Here is a 21,927-nt window from a genome sequence, read left to right as displayed (position 1 = left end):
ATCACCCCCTAGACTGCCCCCACATTCCAGCAAGGAATCACACAGCACAATTGCATTTCTATGTCTTTCTTCACATTGTTCCCATGGTCTGGGATGCCCTACACAATTCTCTTTGTCTACTAAAATCCTCCTCTTCCTTTAAGACTCAGTTTACATGCTGCATCCTCTGTGAAGCCTTCTCTGAGCCTTGGTGCTTGGATGCTCCCTCCTCTACATTCCCTGGTCCACTTGATGTGAATGCTTGTCTCCTCTGTCATATATGACAGCTGTGCTCATGTCTGGGTTCCCCCATAAAATAAGCTCCCTGAGGGCTCTCTGACAGTCTTACTCATCTTGCTTATCTTTGTGTTCCCCATGAAGCCTAGCACTGTGCCTGAGAGAGAAAGATCCACAATCTTCAAGTGGGATGAACTCTTTTGGGGGAGGAAGAGTGGGGTCATTCAGGCTCCCTCAGACCACAGCACTCACATCACCATTTTCTTTTCTTTTAAAGATTGGCACGTGAGCTAACAACTGTTGCCAATCTTTTTTTTTTTTTTCTGCTTTTTCTCCCCAAGTACCCCCAGTACATAGTTGTATATTTTTGGTTGTGGGTCCTTCTAGTTGTGGCATGTGGGACACCACCTCATCATGGCCTGACAAGTGGTGCCATGTCCGCGCCCAGGATCTGAACCAACGAAACCCTGGGCCACTAAAGCGGCGCTGGCGAACTTAACCACTCGGCCGTGGGGCCGGCCCCTCACATCACCGCATTCTCTAACCGGCCACAAGGCTGGCCCTCAGACCAGACCACCAGCTGTGTCTCCAAGGGCGTTCAACATTCCATCACTTCAGTACTGGCCTCTAGGAAGAAAAAGCATCTTACCTTCTGCAGGAAGTTCTAATTTTCTCTGCCTCTTGTCCGTAGAGGAACCATTAACTGAAGCTAGAAAATATTCAGAGAAAAGTAAATGAAATCAATTTTAGGTACTTACATGGAGTAGAAGTCACTATTTCTCCACAAATTCTTATATACAATATGATAGAAAGCAGTTAATCACAACTAAATTAAACAGAAAGCCTCGCAAAACAGAAATCAGAAGTTATTCCATATTAAATGGAAAAACGTTAACATTTGAAAATTACATTTATAAGCTATTAATCAATGATTTCCCATTTATGAGACACGTGGTTTTGTACTTGACAACGATTTTGTACCAGGTAACCCTGCCTGCACCGCTTCTCTAGCCACAGTGGATTGTCCATCATGGGCACCTCACCTGACCTGGGCTGATTATAGTCCTTTCTCCAGATGCCACCCCCTCATTAAAGTTTTTGGTCCGGTGGTGGGCACCTCACCCAGCTGGACAAATCAGCACTTTCTCAAGAGTTTTGGAACCAGAACTGAGAAGAGTAGTTCATCCCTCTTCCTGCCCCATTCTTCCTACTGTGATGATTAATTTAATGTGTCAACCTGGCTAGGCCACAGAGCCTAGATATATCGTCAAACATTATTTCAGATGTTTCCGTAAAGGTATTTTTTAGATACATTAACATTAACATTTAAATCAGTAGACTTTGAGTAAAGCAAAGTAACCTCCATAATGTGGGTGGGCCTCATCCAGTGAGTTGGGCTTAATAGAAAAAGACTGACCTCCCGGGAAAGGGAATTCTGCCAGCACACTGATTTTGGATGCAAACTGCAACTATTTCCTGGATCCCCAGCCTGCTGGCCTACCCCGCAGATTTTAGACTTGCCTCCACAATCACGTGAGCCAGTTCCTTAAAATAAATCTCTCCTTCTCTCTCTCAATACATTCTGTAGTTCTGTTTCTCTGAGGAGTCCTGACTAATACACCTACCTTGGGAAGAAGGAAACAGAAGCAGAGAGAGAGATGACTGTCTTCACTTAGCTCAAGTTTCCAATTCCATAGTTCTGAGACCCATATGCATTTCTTCCCTTGGGTTCTATAGAATTTCTGACAATCAAAATAGTCCTAATATACTTTATATTTGGTTTGTGAAAACTTCTCTTTTGTAGCATTGTTTTTTTAAAATGGCAACAATGATAACAGAAAATACTTCTTATGATTTGAGGGTCTCACAAAGTTCTTCCTGGTTTATAAGACCACCATTCAACGAGCACTTATGATTTCTCTGTGTATAAAAATATACTTCTTGCTCCTTCTTCTAATTCTCCACCCAACTCTACCACATTAAAAAACAAAGAAATGCAATAAAGGTCTTGGAAATGAGCAACAAACAGACCTCTGAAATAATTTGGCTTTTCTAGGCAGCTAAATGTTATTGATCTGGGCTGGAAGGAAGGCAAAGAATGAGATTCTAACAATTAAATTTAGCTCATATTGGGCTCAAGAATCTATTCCAGAAACAGATAAGAAGTCAGAGCTGGAGGGCTTACTGAGATCAAGCTATGGCTTAGATATTCCAGATTCTAAAGCTCTACCACAGCACACAATATAGCTTAGCCTTTCCAGACAGCTCCCTTTTACCACACCCAGCTTCTCAGGGGTCCTAAGGTCTGTCAGTTTCTTCCATTATCACATTCACCACCAACCAAGACTGAGTGTTTGTAATGGAAGAAAATTTAAGATGTGGGTATTTTTGATGATGATGTTGTTGAAGTTCCCATTTGGAAGCATCAAGAGGAAAATTTAAAGTTTTATTAAGAATAAGGGGTGCAAGTAAGGTGATGTAAGGGTATTGGAAGAGAAAAAACCAGGATCTGCAAACTTTTCCCATAAAGGGCCAAAGAGTGAACATTTGAGGCTTTGCAAGCCATATGGTCTCTGTTGCAAGTATTCAACTCTGCTATTGGAGCAAGAAAGCAGCCATATGTAAACAAATGGGCGTGGCCTTACACAATTAGGAAAAAAGACAATAAACATCCCTTGAGTACTCTATTTTCTTCTGATTACTTTGCCTTTTAAAAATAAACTACCTCTCCACGGACAACTTCAAGTTCTCCCTCAATTTAAATAAATTTCCTGTTCTATTTTTATCATAAGTAGCAGCTTCCTCCCTCCTTTTCTTCCTTCCTTCCTTTTCTCCATCCTTTCCTTACTTTAAATGAAACGTGGCAAGTATTGAGGACACGCAGTAGGATTCTGACGAATAAGAAAACTGCAATGAGCCCTGCCCCATTCCTAGCTAAGGGAGCTCTCTGGTGATCACAAGATGCCAGCCATGATAGACAAACGTTACTGCAGTATATGAGGGCTTTCTCTTATGGGCATCTGGCCTCTGCAGCCCTGAGAGCTGCTCTCTACTTTAGAGATATAGTCTGTTGTCAGCGGAAAGTTCAAAGAACTCAGCTTCGATTGATACCTTTAAAGGGATATTTAAAGGCTGTTCTTCTATGCTTTGGCTTTTATTTCATATGCGTTATAGAAATTTTTACTTTTAGTGACACAGCAAATGATTGGCATGCTCTGAACTATTAAGTTGTTGCTACTTCAGTGGATTCTCATTGTAGCTGTCCTGTCTAGGAATAGTGGAAATTTGACCACATTAGTTCTTATCAGATATAACTAAATCAGTGTTCAGATACTATGGATTCTGTTGGAAGAGCCTGGTATCGCATTAAGTAGTGTCTTCCAAATTGACTTGAATGACGTTTTCAGGGATTTTGAGTGTCAATGATCTCCCAGTGGGCTGGAGTGTGGAAGGGACCTTCTGTTTAACAAAGGTTTTCCAGTGAGTGGAGGCCCATGAAAAAATCTGCCTCTCAAGCCAGATACCAAATTCTCCTACCCAAATCAAGCAAAGTCCACCTCCTTCCCAAGAGTATCCTGTGAAGGAAAATCAATAAATGATCCCTGCAACTTCTCATACCAGAGATAAAACCCACAAGTTGGAATATACTCTTGAATGTGCAAAAATAATTGTTTTTAGATGAGAAAAAATATATACGTATTGTCACAAATATTCCCCTGATTGTTTTTATTCTATTGGATAAGCTTTTTAAACTTAGCTAATTGCTAATGTATGAGTCCTTTAGTTGTATTATCTCTATTGGTAGCTGGTTGCTACAGAATGCCAATTCCATATCATGTATCATGTCTTAGTTGAAAATAGATAGCATCCTTCCTAATCTTACTTGAAGCTTTGTATACACCAAAGTAGTACAACAAATGTTTAAAGCTTCTGATCAATGGTCCTGTGATTTCTTTAATTTCTTCATATGAAACCAAATTTTCTCTTGAGTTTAGAAAGATTACAGTTTTACATCGTTAACATCAGAAGTCTAACTTAACTCTTTGACAATATGCACATAGAGAGACTGAAACAAATATGAATTGTTTTTGAAAACATATTTATAGCTGAAAAGTAACTTAATTACTCATTATATTAGATTCCTTGGGCTGCCTTAATATATAACCACAGAGTTGGTCACTTACAACAAGAGAAATTTATTCTCTCATGTTTCTGGAAGACAGAAATCTGAAACCAAGGTGTCACAGGGCTGGTTTTCTCCAAAGGCTCTAGGGACGAAAGCTTCCTTGCCTCTTCCAGCCTCTGGAGGCTGCCAGCAGCCCTTGGTAGTCCTTGGCTGGTAGACACCTCATTCCCATCTCTGCTTGATCTTCACATTGCCTTCTCCCCTGTGACTTCACCTCCTCTCTGCTCTTACAAGGACACTTGTCATTGGATTTAGAGCCCACCTTAAGCCAGGATGATCTCATCTCAAGAGGCTTAACTTTAATTACATCTTCAAAGACCCTTTTTCTAAATACGGTCACATTCGCAGGTTCCAGGTAGACATATCTTTTTGGAGGGTTATCATTCAACCTACTACACTCACATATTGTCCCTACCCCTACGATTTATAGTTTACGTAGTTATTTTACTTACTTTATTCTGTAATTGACCTGGCATCTAATTTTTCCAGATGTTGAATAATTGAGTATAATTAGAAAGGATATTTATTGAATCCAAGAATACATTTTGAAATCAGTGGAATTATTTTTCCATGAAGTACTCAATGTAAGATACATAACAAAAATAGCTTTTTAAAATATAAAGAAAAAGTTAACCACAATGACAAACAAAAATTTGAGAGACAGTAAACTGAGCAGGGGATACAGAAAATAAATAACTAACATTTGCTAAAACCTATTTTTTAAGTTCCCTAGAGTAATACCCTATGTTTTAAAATTTGAATAAAGAAAATTTTGGATATGTCCTTGGTTTGTGTAGTGATCAATTCTTGACATAGGTACTAAATAAGCACAGAAATTATTTCATAATAAAAAATTTACCAATACCCTTAAACATAAGCAATATTTTATTTAGATAATACAGTCTATAAGTGCATGTAAGACAATTAAGATTCTAAAATGTAAAAACATACAAGTATCAAGCACTCTCCATTAGAACTACCATTAAAAGATGAGCATTACCGGAACTGTAATTGCCCTTGCCTGTTTGCTGCATCGATGAATTGCTTGTTGTATTAAGACTTTGACCTCTTGCACTTATGCATTCTGAAAAAATATATGGGGTGGAGAGAGAAATATACATTAGTATTTCTGATTTCTAGTTAAAATTACATTTGTTTCACATTCTTGAGGCTATTTTTGGATTGTGGTCGCCACTGAAAACATAAATTAATACAGGCAAGCAAAAGTCTCAAAACATGTTGTCTCAATATGAACTTTTGACCTGATCTTCCCACCTGTTTGTCATATTCCTACTTCAGGTCGAGAATGCCCCTCATCTCTCTCCTGTCTTTGTATTCAAATCAAAGTATTTCTTCTCCCAGGCTGATATGCATTTAGTCTATCTTTGTGGAAGAAAGCATTTTACCCTCTGTTACAGACTTTTCAGGCACCAGTGAGTAGTAGAAAAAGTTTTGTAGTGATATGTTGATCAGCTGCTGGTATGGAACAAAAAAACGATTTTCCTAAGCATTGTTGAAATCACATTATATACACTATATATATATATATATATATACCACTAATTTCAAATTTTATAAGGCAAGCTCTAAGTGGGAATTGCTATAAACATTTTTTGAGCAGCAACTACTGGCAAAGTACTTGCTAGGCATAGAGACCCAGACATAGAGACATAATAGACAATAGCTCTTCTCTCCAAAAGCTTAAGGTCCAGGGGAGAAAGCAGCTATGTAAACAACTATGATGTGAAGTTTTCAATGTGATGACAGAAGTATGCATATTGTCCAGAAGTTAAAAAGAAGAGATTTGGGGGCCGGCCTAGTAGCATAGTGGTTAAGTTTGCACATTCCGCTTCAGCAGCCTGGGGTTCTCAGGTTTGGATCCCAGGCACAGATCTATACAGTGCTCATCAAGCCATGCTGTAGTGGTGTCCCACACACAAAACAGAGGAAGATTGCCACAGACGTTAGCTCAGGAACAATTTTCCTCATCAGAAAGACAAAGATGGGCAATGGATGATAGCTCAGGGCCAATCTTCCTCACCAAAAAAAAGAAAAGAAAAGATATGTATTTCTAAGAGAGCAAGGGTAAGAGATTAGGGAAAACTCCTTACAATAGATAATATTTTGAGCTGGATCTTAGTAGATGAGAAGTTTTCCAGGAAGATAGGAGGAAAAAGAAAATTGCACATGCATACAGGAAGAATGGAATTTAGAAGAAGTCATAAAGGCAAAGAACTACAGAAGAGTTCAGTATTGCAATAAAGTGAGAAAAACTGGATGTGTGGTTAGAATTGAGGCTGGATACTGGCAGGCTCTAACTGTGGGACGAACAACACTCTTAGAAAGTGTTCACAAGGAAATGATGCATTTCTAGTGCGTCTACAGTGAATGTATCTGACCAGTAAAGAGAAACAATTTAGGGTAAAATTTAATGCACGATGTTTCTCTGGAAGAATTTTGAATCCTGTGCCCCTCTTAGCTGCCATTTTCCTTAATAAAACACTCTTTGAAAGTAAAAATGTTTTCAGCACTTATACTAGGAACAGATTTCTAGGAATTTGCATTTGTTATTTATTTTAGTCTCTCCATACTGACAAGTATAATCACCCTCATTTTACAGATAAAGACGTGTGGACTCACAGGGGTGCAGCAATTTGGCCCAGGCCACTCAGCTTGTAAGCTGCTCCAATTGCTCAATTGTTCTTGTACAAGTAGTTCACACCGCAGTGAATAGAAACCAAGGGTTGGATCCTAAGAAACACACTAGGATAAATATACTACCCAAATTAACCCAAACTGAGAGAGTTGATGAAGCAAGTCCAAGCCATGTTTTCATGGAAACAGAGAGACAAAGGTCTGAAAGAACATGTCAAATGGCAAGTCCGTAGAATCAGTATTATAATGGCATACGGACACAAGCCATTATAGATCCGAATGGGAATAGTTAAGCTGAGGGGGATTTCAGACAACTGCCAAAATTCATGGGCCAATCCCATCACCCCCTCACTAGATTATAAGCTCCATGAGGGCAGGGCTTTTTGTCTCCGTTCAGTCTGCATTCTCAGTACTTAGAAGAGTGGCTTACACAGCTGCCTGGCACGTGGCTGGCTCAAGCGAGGTTTAATATAAAGGTCAACACAACCCTATGGCAAACTGAACTAAAGATATGGAAAGTTAGTTTACCCAAAAAAGAACTACAAATGTCTCTTAGTCATCTAGAAAGATGCTCAGCACTATTCGTGGTAAAAGAAGTACAAATTAAAACTATGCAGAAATACTATTTCACACCTACGAGATCTGTAAAATCCAAAAGTTTGACAATGTACTGTGTGTGCAAAGCTCTGGAGAGATAAGCACACCAATAGACTGCTGGCGGGAATGTAAAATGTCACAACTTCGACAGAGGAAAATTTGACAATATACGGCAAAATTACATATGCATTTCCCTTTTGACCCAGCAATACCACTTCTCAGAATCTATCCCAAAGATACACAGGCAACAGTATGAAAACAATATATGCACAAGACTATTCATTACAACATTGTAATAGCAAGACTTTTAGAAACAACCCAAATAGCCACCCATAGGAGATTAGTGTCTACACGACGGTACATCCACAAAATGAAAGACAGTGAATGAGCGATAGCTCTATAAACTATTATGGAGTGATCTCCATAGCAAGACAGATAAAAGGATATATAGTATGTACCATTACTCTACAACATTATGGGAGGAACACAAGTGTGTGTGTGTGTGTGTGTCTGTGTGTTCTTTCTTTTCTTGCTTATAATTTCAAAACTAAAAAGATAAAATGGGGGCAGGAATAGAAATAAGATGTCTCTGAATATACCTCATTTTATAGATTTGACTTTGCAACCATGTAATCACTTTACATAATTATCAAACAAAATCAAATTATTTGTAAGCACTAAACTGTAAAGCAAAATGAAACAAATGAACTTAACCGCAAGTAGAATTGGTTGCATAATCACATATAGAGGAACTATTCCAAGTGACTTCCAAAACACAGTAATTCAACTGTATGTCTCTAGTGGAATATAACTCAATGACAAAAATATTCTAAAAAAAACCTTAAACTATTTTCAATAATTGCATTTTTCTAGTGTCTGGTATTATTCTTCTCAAATTATTCTATATGTGTTGTGGGATAAATCAAAGAGTTATTATGTTGGTGTCAGTCAACTTTTCAGTGTGGGAGAAAAGATACAGATGTAAAATGAACAAGTTTAAGTAAAAACTCTGAGTCCTAAATTTGAATCAAAAGTATCAGTATCAGGGCTGGCCCCAAGGCTGAGTGGTTAAGTTCGCGCACCCCGGTTCAGCAGCCCAGGGTTTCGCCGGTTGGGATCCTGGGCGCAGACATGGCACTGCTCATCAGGTCATGCTGAGGCAGCATCCCACATAGCACGAGCAGAAGCACTCACAGCTAGAATATACAGCTAGGTACCGTGGGGCTTTGGAGAGAAGAAGAAAAAAAAGAGAGAAAGAGATTAGCAACAGATGTTAGCGCAGGTGCCAATCTTTAAAATAAAAAATATCAGTATCAATTCACGATGTATTTTATCTTTTAAAATACATATTGCCCAGCTGCTGCTAAGTTTAGCAGTAATTCATTACAAAGCAATAGATAATCACCAACGTAGCTATCAACAACAGTAACCATTTAATTGATATATTTCGAACACTCTACTCACATTGGCAGAATACACTTGCTTTGCAAGTGCAAATGGTTTACTAAGTTTAGCCATATTCTGGGCCATAAAGCAAGTCTCAAAAAATCTCTTAAAAACTAAAATTATACAAAAAATGTTCTCCAACAAAAATGGAGTTAAATTGGAAACCAAAAAGAATAAAATGTTAAGAAAACCTTAAGTATTTGGAAATCAAACATGATTCTTGGTAAGCCTTTGGTCAAAGAAGAAATCCACAGAGACTGGACCCACGGCCTAGTGGTTAAGTTCGGTGTGCTCTGCTTTGGTGGCCAGGGTTCGGTTCCTGGGTGTGGACCTACACCACTCATTGGCCACCATGCTGTGAAGGCAACCCACATGCAAAATACAGGAGGATTGGCATGGATGTTAGCTCAGGGACAATCCTCTCAAGCAAAAAAAGAAGAAGAAGAAGAAATCCATAAAGAAATTAGAGAAGATTTTGAACTGAATGATAATAAAAATACAACATATCCAAATCTGTGATACACAACTAAAGCAATGCTTACAGGAAAATTAATAACTTTAAATACTAATTACGAAAGAAGAAATGTCTAAAATCCACCTAAAGAAGCTAAAAACAAAAGAGAAAGAAAGAAAAGTAAGAGCAAAACTCCACGAAATAGAAAACAAGCAAGACAAAAGTTAACAAAATCTAAAGCTGATTTTTTGAAAATATCTTTAAGATTTATAAACCAATAGCTAACTTATCAAGAAAAAAACAGAGAGAGTACACATCTCTAACACCAGGAATGAAAGAAGAGACATTAATATAGACTACATTCATGAAAGGAATAGTAAGAGAATATTAACTACTTTATGCTAACCAAATTCAATAACTTAGATGAAATGGACAAATTCATTGAAAATCACAGCTTTCAGTGTTCATTTGGGATTAATCACATAATCTGAAGAGCCTTGAATCTATTTAAAAAATTGAATTCGTTGATAAACATCTTTCCACCAAATTGGCTTAACTGAAAACTTGAAGCAAACATTTAAGGAAGAAGTAATATCAGTTCTACACACAAACCCCTTCAGAAAACAGACAAGGAGGGAACGCTTCCCTATTCATTTAATAAGGTAGAATTAACTAAATACCAAAGCCAGATATGCACATTACAAATAAGAAAAACAACAGACCAGTAACCCTTACAAACATAAAACACAAAGATTTTTCACAAAAGATTAGCAAAACAAATCTAGCACTATAAAAAATAATAAATATAAAATAATAATAATAATAAATATAAAAAGACTAATACAGCATTATCACATAAGGTTTCTCCCAGGACTGCAAGTTGACTGACCATTCAAAAACAGATGAAATTCACCACGTTAAGAGAATAGAAGAGCAAAAATATATGATCAATTCAACAAATGTTGAAAAAGCGTTTGACAAAATTCAACATTTATTCATGATTTTTAAAACTCTAGGAATAGAAAGAAACTTCCTCAAACTGCTAGAGGGCATCTATGAAAATCTCACAGCTAATATTTTACTTAATAAGGGAATATATCCCTCCAAAATCAGGATGTTTCAATGTTGTACTAGAGCTCCTAGACATTGCAACAAAGCAAGAGGAAAAAAGGCATATAGATCAGAAACAAAGAAATAAAATGGTCCCTACTGGCAGATGATACGATTGTTAGGCGTCTATAAAAACAGCTCCCTGATCTAATTGAATTTAACAAGGTCATAGTATAAAATGCTAATAATATTTTAAATAATTATATTTTTATATACTAGCAACAAACAATTGGAAAATGAAATTTTGAAAATTCCATTTACAACAGCGCACGAGAAAAGAAAACTTAGGAATAAATTTAATGAAAGATGTGCAAGGCCTATCCACAGAAAACTACAAAACATTACTGAGGTAAATTTTATATAGATGGAGATGAATACCTTATTCTTGGACAGAATGACTAATATTGTTAAGAGGTCAATTCTCCTCAAATTGGTCTATAGATTCAACAGCCTTAATCAAAACCTGGTAATCTTTTCTGTAACAATTGAGAAGCTGCAGATGGGGATGAAATCAATGATGGGCTGTAAATATCCATGAAGGAATATTTTGGGAATGATGGAAATGTTCTGTATCTTGTTTGCGAGGATGATTCACAGGTATATACAACTGTCAAAATTCATCCAATTGTACCTTTTAAATGGATGCAGTTAATTGTACATAAATTATCCCTCAATTTAATTAAAAATAATACCAGAAACATCAGCTTTTAACACACATAACATTAGAATATGCAGCCACACAAATAAACACAAAACAAAATACAGAGAACCCTTGACACTGAAAATAATGTTTAAAGAGAAAACTTTTTCCATCTAAGTCAAAATCATCAGCAGAAGTAAGATTGTTTTGTGATTTTACTACTAATGAAACCTCTTACTCATTTTGAGCACCAGAAGTTTTCTTTCCCAAATCATCATTGTCATATGCCTGAGCAAGCATACACCACCCACGCAAAAGACACCGTATAGGCATGACTGTGCAGATGCGAACGCCAAAGGCTTCCTCCAGCAAAGGGAAAAAAGGCTCTCAGAAATAGCACATGGTTTTCTTGTGATGTTAAACAGTTTTTATCTATTTTAAAAATCCTGTGCTCTGTTGCGCTCTCCTGACTTAAAAAGTTAGAGATAGGTATTTCTGATATTTCACCATTCCCAATAAAAACCCCTGATTTAGTCATTGTTATTAACCAAAAGAGAACATGGATTATGTCATACTTCAGTAGTCAATATAGTTGCTAAGATTTATTTCTTATTTCTAAAGTGTTGGAATGGGAAACAAAAAAAATTAGATTTCCTGCCCTTTCATTCATTTGCAGATTTTCTGGGAGAATACAAACAAAGTAATAAGGAGTCTTATAAATGAATTTTAAGCTAAAAGAATCCTTAAATTGGGGCAAAACTTTAGCCTAAAATATTTGATTATGCTCGAGTAAGATGATTATGATCTAGTAAGATATAGCTGCAAAAGTCAATAATGTAGAATAGTTCTATTTTTAAATTTCTTTTGACATTTCTCTACAAGACTTGAGGCCTCTGTGCTAGCACTGAAGTAATTCAAAGTCATTCTTATTGCTTATAATGGTCTTTACATCTTCATCTGTCATCTTCATTGTCATTTAACATTTAGTGAATTTACTACTTTTTAAAAAAACAGAACACAGAATACATTGAAATATATTTCAATACATTGAAATCTGTGGAAATACCCTGATATTTTGCACAAGGAAAACCAAATAATAGAATTATTTCATTCTTCATTTGGCATTTCATGTTTTTAAGCTTCGAAACTCTGCAAGTTATTATAATAAATACAGGGCTGGACCATTGTGGAGTAAGCAATGACTGGAAAATATGAGACATGAGTTTTATTTCTTACTCTGCTTCTTTCCTGAATCATTTTAGAAAATTAAAAAAATTTATATGATCTAGTTTTCTCCTCTGCAAAACATAGACTATCATTCTTACTTAACAAGCAAGGAATAACTCATAAAAGGGATTCAAAGCACATTAGCGACTGAGGTATTAAACCTGGTTAGAATGACACAGTCCGCCTCCCCTTAAGATTCAAGGTTTCATTTAAAATGACTGCAACTTTGAGAGTGAGATCGTACTCACACAAAGACCAGGAAATTCAAATTACATTGCCAGAGCAACCTTTATTTAGCTACACAAAGCACATAACTTTTTCTAATTAACAGTATGGAGAAGTCAATACAATATAAAAAACTTTACTATCAATCTTCTGGCTCCAGAAAGCTTAAAATATCAACCTTAACGTTTTAGTTAGTGAATGTTTGTACTGCATTTTATAAAACTGCATATTGTGAATGTAGGTTAGACATAAAAGTATCATTTCCTGACAGTTTTTAGAGTAATGAATGGATTCAAGCAAGAAGTTGGAGAATTAAATTGTCTCCCTTTTTTAGGGGTCCTGAAAATAAGATGACTTGTCACCCAAATAGGCTAATTATATTTCTGCCTCTAATGCAGCGCTTTTCTCATTGTGATCTGGGAACTAGTGGAAATTCATATTAGTGAGCCAGAAAATCCGTGAATTTTGTAACTTTTGGAGGAGGGAGCCTAAATTACAATTTTATTTCTGATACATAAGTAAAAAGCAGTATCACCCTGGAGGAATAATTAAAAGCATCACCAGTTTGCTCCCCAATGCTATTATTTCTAAATAACAAACAGGAATGGTTGGAATAAGAAACTCATGTGATCTTTTTCTTTACTAAAGCTACCTGAAGACTGCCACACTAATTTTACGATAAATTTTGGAAGTAAAGGAAGTATTTTCTTTTCTGCCTTTTAAGATTATGATCAGTCTCTCACCAGTAGGTTTCATTCAAATGGCACCCGAGTGACTCCCTATCAGGTATATTAGTGTTTCTGGACTGGTAGGGGAAAATTGGAAGCTGTAGCAACATTCATTTATTCAATTACAACAGCTAGGCACTCAACAAATGCCTATTTATCAAGGAGCTTTCAATCTTCTGGGGACAATAGACATTAACCAAATAATCAAATAATTACATGAAATTGTAATAGCAATAAGTGAAAAGTATGGAAAATGTACCACAAGCAACTCATCTTAGTTTTGAGGCAGTGGGCAGCCCCTAAGATGGTTCCCAATGTTCTCCCTTCCCAGTATTCATGTCTTTGGAAAATCCCCTCCTCTTAAATGTGGGCTGGACTTCCTAACACACTTAACAAACAGAACACAGCAGAAATGATGGATGTCACTGCCAGGAGTTAGTTATAAAAAGATTGTGGCTTCTGTCCTGGTGTGCTGTCTCTCTTTCATTCTTATGTCACTTAAGAAAATAAATATTCGTTTGGGGGTAATTTATTAGGCAGCAAGAGGTAATTAATACAAGATCCAATGGACAAGAAGCTGCTAATAAGCAAGAGAGGAGAGGACAGGAGACAGAGGGAAGAACATTCCAAAGAAAAGCACTACTATGTGCAGAGGACATGTGCCTAGTGGGACTAAGGGGAGTACCAAGACCTGACGAGAGACCAGGGCCAAAAAGAGATTATGCTATTATGCTGCTTTCGCAAACTGGTTTCAGGATTTTTCCTTCCTGAGACAAATATATTTTCCTACAGAAGGCGAACAGAAAAGAAAAATAAATGTTTGCTGTTTTAGCAATATGAAATACAATGTGTTTTTAGAATTAATACTTTCTCCTTCATACATCTCATATCTTAATATTTCAATTACCATGAATCTTTGCTTCCAAAAAGGAAAAAAACGGAAATGCAAAATATGAGATTTCTTGTTTTAAATCATGTTTGTTATTTCTGCACCAGAATTTTTCCAGGGAAGAAAACTATTTTTCAAACACTTGAAATTTTAGGATGAAAATTATCTATATTAATGAACTACAGCTACAGACTTAAACACGGATAAACCTCGAATATAATATTGGGTAAATGAAAGCAGTTATAAAATAATATACCCAGTATGATTCCATCTATGCACAATACAAAACAAGGCAAAATAAATTTTATTGACAGGGGCTGCATACATACATGGTAAAATGTAAAGAAAAACAGGAAGTGATTATCTCAAAAGATAATGGCTACCTTCAGAGCAAAGGTTGGAGGTATATTTGGGGAAAAACTGGCAATAGTCTATTTCTTAACTTACATAGATATTCACTGTATAATTGTTCTTCAAAATGTGCAGATATCATACACTCTGAAATATATATTATATATGTTAATATAAAATAAAATTAAAATAATAAGTACAAAGAAACACACGTAGTACAATTATTACTTACATATTTTTTTAACATAACAATATGAACATTTGATCCTACTATCACAGCATATATTTCATGTTCTTTCATTTAATTTATGAAATTTACATTTTTAAAGACATTAATTTAGCAGCGGACAACATCTAATTAGGTGTTCAGTAAATAAAATATTGGATGGAAGCCCAAGATTTTAGCAAAGACTAATATAGAAAAATTAAAAATATATATATGTAAGTACTAATTGTACTTCTTGTGTTTCTTTGTACTTATTAGTTTAATCTTCTTTTTAGTAACACATAATATATATCTATATTTAATATATATCTTTAATATATATTTCAGAGTGTATATGTACATTTCAAAGAACAATTATACAGTGAATACTATGTAAGTAAGTTAAGAAATAGACTATTGTCGGTTTTTCCCCAATTATCCCTCCAACCTTTACTGTAAAGGTGGCCATTATCCTTTGAGATAATCACTCCCTGTGTTTTTTTACTTTTTACATTATGATAAACAAAAGGCTAATTTACTCCAAAAAATATGCAGAAAACACATAGACCCATAAAAAAAGAGATGGACAAGCCAAATGAAAAAATGGGCAAAAGATATGAATAGGCCAACAAAAAAGTAGATTAATATGTTAACAGTGACTTAACTAGTAACTATAATTATCCCCTTCAGATACAACGGAGAGAAAAGCAAAAGATGCAAACAGTTTATAAAAAGGAAAAGTGAGAAATGTTTAAGAAAAGTAACAAGCTCCAAAACACAAGAATTCAATAATGAATTCAGTGGATGGATAAAATTTAGAAAGCAAAAAGAATTATGGTGAATAATAAATTTGATCCTAGTTTCCAGTGCAATATAATCACAAAGTCTGTATCAGTTGGCCAGGACACAGTGCTAATAAAAGCCATGTTGCTGGGCCTAATTTTTTTTTTAAGCATAATCACAATGTGCATCAGTTTGTTAAGACACAATGCTAATACAAACATATCGTTGGCCTAATTTTTTTTGAGGCAGTTACCATCACATAGTCCAAAACTAGTTAATGGAGACAGATTTGTTCCCTGGCCCATGGAAGATGTCATATACATGTGTATCAGTGATCACAAGGGATAGCACGTTCAATGGGCAGATAGTGAATATCCACACGTAAAATACACAAAGATATACATACTAGGCTTTTAATTCCAGCATAGTTTTTAATTCCAAAAAACTGGAAACAACCAAAAAAACCAAGCATAAAATAGTTGATCTGTAGGGCTAATTAAATAAGTTATGAAATAATATCTATGAAAGAGCTTTGAAAACTGCAAAATGATAATTAAGGTGCCGTCTTTTGAATGTTTGTAAAATTAAGACATAGTGATAAGTGCTTTATATGTGATGTAACTTAATCCTCACAGCAACCCTAGACTCTAGGTCAGGGGTTTTCAGTAAACTCTCCCAACTTTAAAATATCGGCAACTAATTCAAATTTTTAAAAATATTACATGAGCCAACTAAAAGTGTCTGCAAGCCTGATGTAGCCCATGGGCTGCCAAATTGCAGTCTCAGATGTGGAAATTAGAGAAGAGGCCAAAACCCAAGTCTTGAAAATATTTATAATTAGGGATCTGTTAGAGGAAGTGAAGTTAGCAAAAATGATGAAGGAAAGTAGAAAATAGATGCAATGTCTTAAACCGGGGAAAGAGGAGATTTCAAAACAGAAATAATCAAGATCAAATCATGTGGGAAGAGTCTTAAAGTAAGGACTAAGAGGCTTTATGATTTACTAACAAGAAGGTAGTCAGAGACCTTCAGGAGCTGTCAGAGGGCAGCGTTAGTACAGAGGGAGGAACAGGACCAAGACTGAAAAGAACTGAGCAGAAGCGATTGTCAACAAATGGAGACTTATTCGTTCAAGAATTTTGACCTTGAAAATATGGGAGAATGAGACAGTGCCTTTATCCTTTCACATCAAACCAGAAAGAGAGAGATGGGACAATATCTAGAGCTAAGAGGACAGTGACAGTATTTAAGAATAGAGGAGAGCACAGCATATGTGTAGATAGAAAGAGGGAGAGCTAGAAGTTACAAGAATGAAGGAGGCTAACTGGTAAAACAGGATCTTAGAGGTGATGGGAGGAGATGAGAAAAAGCAAAGTGGAGATTTGCTTTTGAAAAGACACACTTAGTCTCTGAGAGAGAAGGAGAAAAGGCAAGAGTGGTTACAGACACGAGGGACATTTTGAGGAAGTTCAGGTTGACATTTTTGAGTACATCTACTCAGCGTCAGGTAGCTATGCAGAGGTCTGAGGACAGTAAGATGAATGAGGCAAGGTCTCTGCCCTCAGAAACCTCATCATCTGGGCAAGCTAAAGAAGTCCACACTGGCTGATGGGTAAATCAGAGAGTGAGCAGCCATCTGCTGAGTATGAGGGACAATAGGAATGGTTTGGGCTATGAAGAAAGACCTAGGGCAGTCTTCTTGATCCTGGCTCCCATCAGAACCACCTGCAAAGATTTGTGACAGTCCAGATTCCCAGACTCTAATCCCTGAAAGGTCTCATTAAGTAGGCTTGAGATGGCACCACATTATCTCCAATATTTTAGGCTCTACAGGCAACTCTGTTGGCAACTAGCTTAATTACTGGTTTAGAACAACCCCTGGGGAATATCTCAGAGGGAGCCAATGAAGGATAGATTGAATGATTTTTTTAGACAATAAAAATAACTAGACTTCATTGTTTTGAATCTAGCAATATTTACTACTTGAACATTTTTTTAAAAGATTGTCAATATCACAAAATGGATCCTATAACCAGATATTCTCATATTACATAATAGATAAACCTTTGAGAAAAGGTAGCATTTCATGGTAAACTAACCAAATAGAAAGGAAAAAGAAAAGAAATGCTAAACAACTAAAAGCTACATAAACACACAGTCAGTTTGGAAAAAATACCTTTACCCAATCACTGTATATTCTCAAATGATACCCCTTGTACACACTCAGGTTTCCCCTATGTTGATAGAAAAAAAAAATTAGATGCTGCTTTCTCCTTCCAGCTATGATCTTTTCTCTCTTTTTTACTGCCAAACTTCCAGAATGAGTGGTCTGTGCCCACGGCCTCAATTTCCTCCACACCCACGCTCTCCTTGATAGCAGCAATCTTGTAGCTCGTACACCCTTCCATTCAAACCACAATGTTGAAGGTCACCAGCCCCTTATAGTCAAGCTTTTGGCCTTTCTTCAGTGCTTGTGCTCCTGGACTGTTCGTCAGATTTTGATGCTATAAACCACTTTTCTGTCCTTCTAAAACCCCTTCCTTAGCCTCTATCCCTACCCCTAAGCTTTTCTCTGTCTGTCTCCTACTCCGTCTTCTCTGCAAGCCTGCCTTCCTCCTTAGGCACATTAATGCATATATTCCCCAAAGTCTCACCTGCTCACCTTTCTCTTTATGCCTTCTCTCATCATTCTCCCCTACCCTAGAATACCAACGGGTCCTCTACACAGTTGACTTCTCCTTGTTTTAGCACTTCAGTCATAGTTTAGCTCCCTCTCTTCTTCATTCCTGTCTGGAATGTTAGCTCCTTCAACTCTTCTTGCCTACGTGTTTTCTGCTTTTCTTTATCTTAATCATCACTTCCACCAGGAAGTCTTCCCTGACCCTCAGACCTGAGTAGACTTACCAATTACACATTTCTCTCTCAGCCTCTATTTCTCATTGCATACTTATATATTACTTAATTATTTGCAATACTTTTTAAAATATCTATCTTTCCTACCAGATTCTAAGCTCCATGAGAGCTTTATCTATGTCTGTCTTGTTCAAGTATCCCCAGCATGAAGCACAGTGTCTGACACATGACACACTCCTTTACTTACTGGCTGACAGAATACCTGACCCATATTCTAGCTTTGACTTATTTTTCCTAAACAAGAATCTCAACCCTTTAGGTGAAATTTCTCCCCACTTAAATGCCTGTCGTCATTTCAAGTACATCACATCTGAAAACCTTATTTTCCCACACATACCTACCACATCTCTTTCCCCCTCTATTTTTAGTATTACGGAGGAGTTTCAAGCTCAGCTCATCCACTAAAATATTGGGTAGTATCTTTAGTAACTCCTTGAACACTCTTGGGCTTTATTTGCCCGTGAATGAAATGAAAGGATTTAATTTGAAGGTTTCTAAAGTCCGTCCTATCTGAAAGCTCTATACTTCTCAATCATGTCATGTGTGTCCTTCATTTCACAAATGAGGAAATTACTATCTAAAGAGGGTAAACAATTTCTTACAGAAGACACAGCTAGTAGTTGAATTATATCCCATGACAGGCCTTTAAACCCAACACAGAGATATATAAGAATCTAGAAACTGCAGGAAAGTTGAGTGAGATTTTATTGAGAAAAGTGAAAAGCACCAAAACATTGAATGCATGAATAAAATTTAGAAAGCAAAAAAGCGTGTAATAATATAATACACTCCATCTCAATGTCCAACACAATATAACCAACCAAATCAATATCAGTTGGTAAAAGCACAACGATATTAAGAAACATGGATTTGAAGAAAGTTCCACTTCCTTTATGGCAAAGTAAGCTTCCACAGATAACAACTATAAATTCTGGATAAAACATAAAAACAACTATCTGAAACCACTGGAGAGTGAAAAAAGCAGGATGATTCTTGAGGGGTGTCAATCCTTGGAAGAAGGAAATGGCTCAGGGTTGGGTGTGTGTGTTCCCATTTTTTCCCATTTTTACCACTTTTAGTCTCAGGGAAGGCTGCAGTTGGCACCACACTGGACAGCTAGAACTCTAATAGAAATCCCACAGTTTTCTGAAGAACAAGAGGACAGATTCTGGAGCAACCTTGGTCTCTGGAAATTGAGAGAGGCAGCGAGAGAGTTCCAAAGTCTGTGTGTAAACTCTACGCACGTCTCTGGCTGACACTAGGCAATATATGGCAGGGCACACTTGAAGCCAACTACTAAAGGTAAAAGAACTGAGATTTAAGACACTGTTCAAGAGATAGAGTTTGCAGTTTGAGTCCAACCAAGTTAAATGATGTCTAAAAAAAAAAATCAACAGAGTAATAGAACCCAGAGTCTCTATGATGTAATATTGACTATCCAAATTACTCAACACACAGGGAATAAGGAAAATATGGCCTACTCTTTTGAGAAAAAAATTAAAGGGAGATAAACCTCAAGGTGACCCAGATATTGGAATTATCAGACTAGGACCTTAAAGCAGACACTAAACTATGCTGAGTGATGTAAAGAAAAATATGCTCATACAAATGAAAAGACAGAAAAATTTCACCAGAGAAAAAGAAACTAATTAAAAAATACATGGAAATTCTAAGTTGAAAATACAATGTCTGAAATAAAATATTCACTGGATGGGCTGAACAAAAGAATGGAGATGAGAGAGAAAATTGTTGGCAAACTTGAAATATATCAATAGAAATTATCCAATCTGAAGAACAGAGAAAAACATTGCAAAACACATAATGGCCACAAGGACCTGCTGTGAAACAGCAAAAAAGTTCTTCAAACATATGTGTAATGGGAGTTCTAGAAGAAGAGGAGAGACAAAGTTGGCAGAAAAAAAATATTTGAAGAAATAGCAATTGAAAATTTCTCAAAATTTGCTGAAAAGTATAAGTTTACAGATTCAAGAATCTCAGTAATCCCAAGAAGGATAAATATGAAAATAATAATACATAGAAGACATTATATGTGCTGAAAACCAAGAATAAAGAGAAAATTTTGAAATAAACCAAAGAAAAGTGACAGATAATATTCAGGGAAACAATAATTTGAGTGTCTGCTGACTTCTCATCAGAAATGGTGAAACAACATGTTAAAATGATGAAAGAAAAAAAAATCAACCCAGAATTCTATATCCAGCAAAAGCATGCTTCAAGAATGAAGCATATTCAGATAAAAGGAAACTGAGAGAACTCCTCATCAGCAGACCTATACTACTAGTGATGATAAAAGGAATTATTTAAGTTAAAGGGAAATAATACCAGACAGAAACTCAGAAATTCAGAAAGGAACGAAGACCATTGGAAATGGCAGCTATGGTGGACATAGTATCTGTGCCCAGAATCCTCTTCAAGGAATGACTCTTTGCTCCTGCTACTAGGAGCACTGTCAGCACACAGCCTTCAGTTCTCAGCATCTTCAGGGATGGCCTCAGTGACTTTGCCCAAAGTGAGACCCTTCTCTGGGCAGTCCACATCCAACGACTGATTGAGATGGAGGTATTAAGGCCCAGCCATTTTGATTCATTGCAGGGCCTCTCTAGGGTCATTCTAACTCCACGGCTCCACATGAGGGTCAAATGAGGGTGTCAGTGGTTAAGATTGCAGATGGACTTTTCCCTCTACGACACTACCCTTCCTTCCAGGTGTTTCTTCCAACAGTCCTCCCAAATAAACATACTCTACTCAAAAGTCTGTCTCAGAGTCTGATTCTTGGAGAACCTGGAACAGCATCAACACCTCAAAGGAACAGAGATCTTTCAAGAAAATGATTTGCTTCTAAAACCTTCTAGTCCTGTTTCTGGGACTTTTCTATGCTGCTTTCCTTAAACACAAATAGGATTTTGTTCTTAGGATGGTTTCTAGGTTTTCTGGACAGACAAGACATATAAATTGTAGCTAAGAAAACTTTGAAATTGTTTGCTCAGTGTTAATGCATGAACAATGCTGTTTCTTCCTGGAAATAATGAGCCGATTATAACACTTATATGAGTTTTGATATATATATATATATATATATAAAATTTAATAATGATAAAAAAAGTAATGGTTGTGGATTTGATTCTTAGGAGCTATTAGCTCACACAGCACAGTCCAAAGCTATTTTATCACCACAGACCTGCTCCCTAATCCCAGTGTCTCAGTGATAACAAAGAAGACGAGGCAAAAATATATCAATGGTTACTGCATTTTAATCACTGGGCAGATTGATTTTTCCAGGT

At 36.5% G+C, this 21,927-nt stretch overlaps 1 protein-coding gene across 4 annotated transcripts in view; it reads right to left on the bottom strand.

The window, feature by feature from the left end:
* The window catches only part of CD200R1 (CD200 receptor 1), a 56,970-nt gene that overhangs the window by 11,405 nt on the left and 23,638 nt on the right, over positions 1 to 21,927 (bottom strand). For 2 of the 4 annotated variants that reach the window (XM_014732887.3, XM_070243827.1), the window contains 2 exons: positions 5,403 to 5,486; positions 866 to 925 (listed from right to left, as the gene is read on the bottom strand). In XM_014732887.3, coding sequence (XP_014588373.1) covers positions 866 to 925; positions 5,403 to 5,486 — 144 coding nt within the window. The remainder of the gene's footprint in view (positions 1 to 865; positions 926 to 5,402; positions 5,487 to 21,927) is intronic. The other 2 variants (XM_014732888.3, XM_070243828.1) reach the window with 2 other exon arrangements.

This window comes from Equus caballus, chromosome 19, assembly GCF_041296265.1.
Source record: "Equus caballus isolate H_3958 breed thoroughbred chromosome 19, TB-T2T, whole genome shotgun sequence".
NCBI lineage: Eukaryota > Metazoa > Chordata > Mammalia > Perissodactyla > Equidae > Equus > Equus caballus.
The sequence above is the reverse complement of the archived record's forward strand: the minus strand, read 5'-3'. Positions and strand labels throughout refer to the sequence as shown.